The 5751-nt window shown below is 47.7% G+C and overlaps 2 protein-coding genes across 2 annotated transcripts; both read right to left on the bottom strand.

The window, feature by feature from the left end:
* Window positions 1–279: 279 nt before the first annotated feature.
* LOC106753443 lies at window positions 280–3093 on the bottom strand. Its single transcript, XM_014635251.1, has 3 exons — window positions 1579–3093; window positions 1260–1497; window positions 280–1025 (listed from the first exon to the last, which is right to left on the bottom strand). The coding sequence occupies exons 1-3, from the start codon at window positions 3091–3093 to the stop codon at window positions 280–282; spliced, it is 2499 nt and encodes an 832-aa protein (XP_014490737.1).
* Window positions 3094–3349: 256 nt separating this feature from the next.
* LOC106753444 lies at window positions 3350–5402 on the bottom strand. Its single transcript, XM_014635252.1, has 2 exons — window positions 4464–5402; window positions 3350–4273 (listed from the first exon to the last, which is right to left on the bottom strand). The coding sequence occupies exons 1-2, from the start codon at window positions 5400–5402 to the stop codon at window positions 3350–3352; spliced, it is 1863 nt and encodes a 620-aa protein (XP_014490738.1).
* Window positions 5403–5751: the final 349 nt, after the last annotated feature.

Here is a 5751-nt window from a genome sequence, read left to right on the forward strand (position 1 = left end):
TAGTGTAATTGGTGGACGTTATAGTCCATGAATGACCAAGACTCGGTGGGTCTTGATGTATGTGTTGAACCAAGACTCGGTGGGTCTTGATGTAATTAGACTCGGTCGGTCTAGTGTAATTGGTGGACGTTATAGTCCATGGATGACCAAGACTCAGTGGGTCTTGATGTATTATGACTTTGATAAATAATCTGCAAGAGATGTAGCTGGAATACTATATTGAAATAATTCTTGAAAGAAAAGAAAAGTGTTCTGTAAAGTGTAATGAATAACAAAACATTAACTATAATAAAATTTGAGATGGGTGACGTTCCAAGTGTTCGGCACCATTTTGCCATCCAAGTATTCCAGTTGATATGCTCCGTTCTTCAAATCTTTGCTGATTCGGAAAGGTCCTTCCCAATTGTCAGCCAGCTTGCCGTGTGATTTGTTCTTTCGTGCGTCACCTCGTTTCCGCCAAACGAGGTCTCCTTCGGTGAAATGTCGAGGCCTGACTTTGGTATTGTATCGTCTGGTTATCAATCGCTTCTGTGCTTCATTCTTGATTAACGCAATTTCGCGCCGTTCGTGTAGGGTATCGAGGTTCATCCGTAGTTGTTCTTCATTGAGAGTCATATCTTGTATATGCCGTCGGAGAGACGGTTCTCCTATTTCGACCGGTAACATGGCATCTGTGCCGTACGTGAGGTTGAATGGGGTCTCACCTATTGATCCGTGTGGTGTGCACCGGTAGGCCCAAAGTACTTCAGGCAGCTCTTCGACCCACAAGCCTTTAGCTTGTCCAAGGCGTTTCTTTAACTCGGAGATGATGGCTTTGTTTGTAGCCTCGGCCTGCCCGTTGGTTTGAGGGTGTTCTACAGAACTTGTGACATGTTTGATACCAAGTCCTTTGAGGAAATCTTCTACCGTACGGTCGATAAATTGCCGACCGTTGTCAGTAATGATCTTCTGTGGTATGCCGAATCGGCAAATTAGGTGCCAGATGAAACTTTGTACTTTCCGGGCACTGATTGTTGCAAGAGCCTCTGCTTCGATCCACTTAGTGAAGTAATCGATTGCCACCAAAAGGTATTTGCATTATCCTTTTGCGAGCGGTAGGGGTCCAGCTATATCCATCCCCCACTGTGCGAACGACCACGGGGATATGATGGCCATCAATTCGGACGAAGGGATCCGAGTATCATGTCCGTGGGACTGGCAGGAAATGCATTTTTGAACAAACTCCTTGCAATCTTGTTCAATTGTGGGCCAGTAAAAACCTGCCCGTAATATCTTGGCTCTGAGTGTTCTCTTTCCTGAATGAGAGCCGCAAATTCCATGATGTAGTTCTTGCATGACGTACTTGGCTTCTTCGCTGGATAAACACTTCAACAGAGGTGTAGTGTATCCGCGTCGATAAAGATCATCTCCTATGAATGTGAAGCGAGCAATTCGCTTAGAATCAGCCGCACTCACCCGAGCGCCTTGTTCTTGCTGAATTATCAACTGTATTATATCCTGCCACCAGTCAGTTGTGGAAGGAATAATGCTGGTGGTGCACATTTCCAAAAGGGGTTAATCTAGCTTGGTTTTGATTACCGAGGTAAGCTGGGAATTTCCTCGGCTATGTGTTAGCTTGGAGAGTAAATCTGCTCGGGAATTTTGTTCCCTGGGTACATGAATAATTCTGAAAGTGTTGAACGCTTTAATAAGGTCGCTGACTTTGTGGTAGTATCGCAACAGATGGTTGTCTTTGACCTGGAAAGTGCCGTTAATGTGCCCCACAACCAATTGAGAATCCATTCGGCATTCTAAGTGTTGGATGTCTAGTTCGGCCGCCAGGAGTAATCCGCTGATGAGAGCTTCATACTCTGCCTGATTGTTACTGAGCTGGAACGTGAAGGATATGGCCTGCTCGACAAGAAGACCGTTCAGTCCTTCCAATACTATTCCGGCTCCTGCTCCTCGTTTATCTGAAGATCCGTCAACGTTCAAATTCCACACGGACGGTTCTGTTGCAGTGAGTAGCTCGGCTGCAAAATCTGCCAAGTGTTGTCCTTTGACGGAGCCTTGTGGCTCGAAGCGTAAGCCGAATTCGGATAATTCAATGGACCAGGAAACCATCCTTCTGATTAAGTCCGGTTTCCTGAGGATCCTGGCGACAGGATGATTGGTTCGGACGACAACTTGATGGCTTTGAAAGTATGGGCGAAGCCGCCGGGCCGCAGTAAGAAAGGCCAATGCCACTTTCTCCACCTGTGAATATCGTTCCTCGGCTCCCTGCAAGGTTCTGCTAACAAAATAGATGAGTTTAAATACCGGTGTTTCCTGTATGAGGGCGGCACTTACCGAATGACCGGACGTGGAAAGATATAATTGTAAGTCAAACCCCTCTTCTGAACGGCTCATGATAGGCGGGTTAGTCAATATGTTTTTTACGGCGGAGAAGGCCGCCTCACAGTGATCGTCCCAATGTCGAGGAACATTTTTCTTCATGTTGTTGAGTATCGGCTTGATGTGCTCGGAAAGCCTCGGTATAAACCGTGATAAAGCGGTGAGGCGTCCGACTAGGCATTGAACTTCTTTCAATTTGGTTGGGGTTCTCATTTCCAGTATTGCTCGACATTTTTCCGGGTTGGCTTCGATTCCACGGCTTGTTAGCATGAACCCAAGAAATTTACCTGCTGATACTCCGAAGGTGCATTTGGACGGGTTGAGGCGTAAACCGTACCTTTTGAGTTGCTGGAAGACCTCTGTCAGATCTCGTAAGTGTTGCTGATGGGAACAGCTTCGTACGACCATAATATCCACATAAACCTCCATGCAACGCCCGATTTGATTGTGGAAGATTTTATCCATGAGTCGTTGATAGGTGGCACCTGCATTTTTTAGGCCGAATGGCATTACCTTGTAGCAATAATTAGCTTGCTCGGTGATGAAAGCCGTGTTGTCTCGATCCGGGGCATACATTGGAATTTGATTATACCCCGAGTATGCGTCTAAGAAACTGAGGACCATGTGACCGGAGGCGCCATCCACCAGGCGATCAATGCTGGGGAGGGGATAGTTATCTTTGGGGCAGGCCTTGTTTAGATCGGTGAAATCTACACACATTCTCCACTGACCGTTCAATTTTTTTAACCATGACCACATTTTCCTACCAAGTGGTGTACGTTATTTCGCAGATGAATCCGGCCGAGATCAACTTGTCAACTTCCTTTTGTACCGCCACCCTTTTTTCAGTGCCGAGCCTTCTCTTCTTCTGTGCAATCGGTTGAGCTTCTCGGAATATGGACAACTTGTGAGTGATGACGTCGGGGTGGATGCCGGGCATATCTGAGGCGCTCCATGCAAAGAGGTTGCTGCTTGTTCATAACAGTGTGGCGAGGTTGCTTTCATCCACAAGAGTGAGGTCAGCTCCTATGTTAGTAATCTGTTCATCATTCTTCCCCAGGACGAACGATTTGATCTCCCCCTGGGGTTGAATCCGGTCATCTGTGTTGGTCCTCGGGTCTAGGTCGACCAGTATGGCTTCAGGCCTTCTCTCTTTTCTGTATGTCGTGGCTTTTAAGGAGGCTGTGTAACATTGCCGAGCGGTTTTCTGATATGCTCGAACGGTGCATATTTCGCCTCTTCCGGATGGGAACTTCATCGCCAAATGAGGAGTTGATACAATTGCTCCGAAGGCGTTCAGGCATGGACGTCCGAGAAGAGCATTGTATGAAGTATTGGCTTCCACTAACAAGAAGCGCACACGGATTTCTTTGGATTGGTCACCGGTACCCAGGCGGGTCCTCAGGTCGAGGTATCCCCGGGTGTCGACGCGTTCTCCTGCAAAACCGACAATCTGCTCGTGAAAGGGTGTTATGGCCTCCTCTGCCAGGGCCATCTTCTGGAATGTTGTCCAGTATAGAATGTTGACAGAACTTCCTTGGTCGATTAGGACTTTGCTCACATCATACTCCGCAATTCGGGCCTTAATGACCATAGGATCATCCTGTTCCGGGTCCGGGGCATGAAAATCCCTGTCGGTAAAGGTGATGTCCGGCATTGACAAAGGATTCCGGGCTATTGTGTGGACGTTACGCAAGTTCCGCAAGTGTCTCTTGCAAGCAGAAGATGAGGCTCCTCCCCCGACAAAGCCTCTTGAGATGGTGCCAACGCGACCCTTTTGGGGTCGTGTCTCGCTTTCTGGATCTGCTTCTCGAACGCTCACGAGGACGTTCGGGTTTTCAGCGCGAAGGTTCGGGACTTCTTCTAAACTTTCTGGGGGAACGTCCCCGTTGGCCTGTCTCTGCTTTAACAAATTCTCACAGGTATCCCGCACGGACTAATCTTTCTATTTCATCTTTAAGTTCTTGACATCCCTCGGTGGAATGTCCTTGGTTATCATGAAACCGACATATCTTGGACGCGTCCGCATCTTTAGGCGTACGCCTTTTGTGAATGGTAATTAGGTTGGCTTGGAGGGCTTTGTCAAACACCTTTTCCCTTGGAGCTGAAAGGTGTGTATAATGGTCATATCGAGGACCGAGCGGGGCTTTTAGTTCTCTCCGGTGGGGCCTTTGATTACGACCCCTGTCACCCGTTCGTCTATCATCACATTTAGCATCTGTGACCGGAGCTTCGATCTTCTTCCGGTAATGTCGTTGGTCCTCCATTTCGATGAATTTGTTCATTTTTTCTTGTAATTCTTCCATAGTTTTCGGCAATTTGGCATACAGATTTTCCGAGACAAATCCTGGCTTGAGGTAGTTGGGGAGGTTGTTGATAATGAATTCATGGGAGACACCCTTCACTCTCCTAGCAGTCTCCGAATATCTGCGCATGAATGTCCTCAATGGTTCGTCTCTCCCTTGTTTGAGATTGACGAGTTCGGCAGCGGACACCCTTTCCCTCCGGTTGGCAGAGAATTGCCTCTTGAAGAGCGTGGTGACAGTATAAAAACTGTCAACAGAGTTTGGAGGAAGAGTATAGTACCATTCTAGGGCTTCGTCTTTGAGAGATAGGGAGAAGGCCCTGCATTTGACTGGATCATTGTTGGAGTAGAAAGCCATGGAGTCGATGAAGTTTCGGAGATGGTGTTCTGGATCTGTCGTCCCGTCAAATTTTTCAATTTGAGGGGGTGGTCGATCGGTCATTATGGCTTGCATAATCTCTTCAGTGAATGGTAGCAGTTCAGGTGATCGCGGAGGAGGACCGCTATCGTCATGGTGGCGATTATTTCGGCTGTTGTGGTGGCCATTATTGTGATTGCCAGTGTGGCTATTATCCTCTGTCGCCTCCGGCCGTCTTTCTTTAAGTTGGGCTATTTTTGCCACGAGTTTCTGATGTGCCTCCTGTTGCTGACGAATCATCTGGGTTTGCTGCTCCAGTTGACCCTGAAGTCGTGTTATGAGCTCTGTATGATCAGTACCGTCCATGCTTCGGGTGGTCACCATTGGGAGTCTTCGCTTTTGGCCCCACGGTGGGCGCCAAAATGTTTCGGTAGGAATTTTCTAGGACCGAAAGCACTAACCTCAATGACGTAATTCCGCTTCCTTCAGATGAGAGATCTTCAATCTCCTTTGCCGTCCGTTCTTCAGACCGTCTGTCACACTCCAATCTTTGCCCGGGAGTGGGGTGGTACCTGTAAAGGTACTCCGACGATCAAGTTAGATGTCGGTGTAAGAAGACCCTCTGTCCTCAGCAAGTGGATGCTTAGAACGGAAAGAGGGTGAAACTCAATCAAGTGTGAGAGTATCAGTGTGATTATAGCAGAGAGTATGCTAA

This window comes from Vigna radiata, unplaced genomic scaffold, assembly GCF_000741045.1.
Source record: "Vigna radiata var. radiata cultivar VC1973A unplaced genomic scaffold, Vradiata_ver6 scaffold_133, whole genome shotgun sequence".
NCBI lineage: Eukaryota > Viridiplantae > Streptophyta > Magnoliopsida > Fabales > Fabaceae > Vigna > Vigna radiata.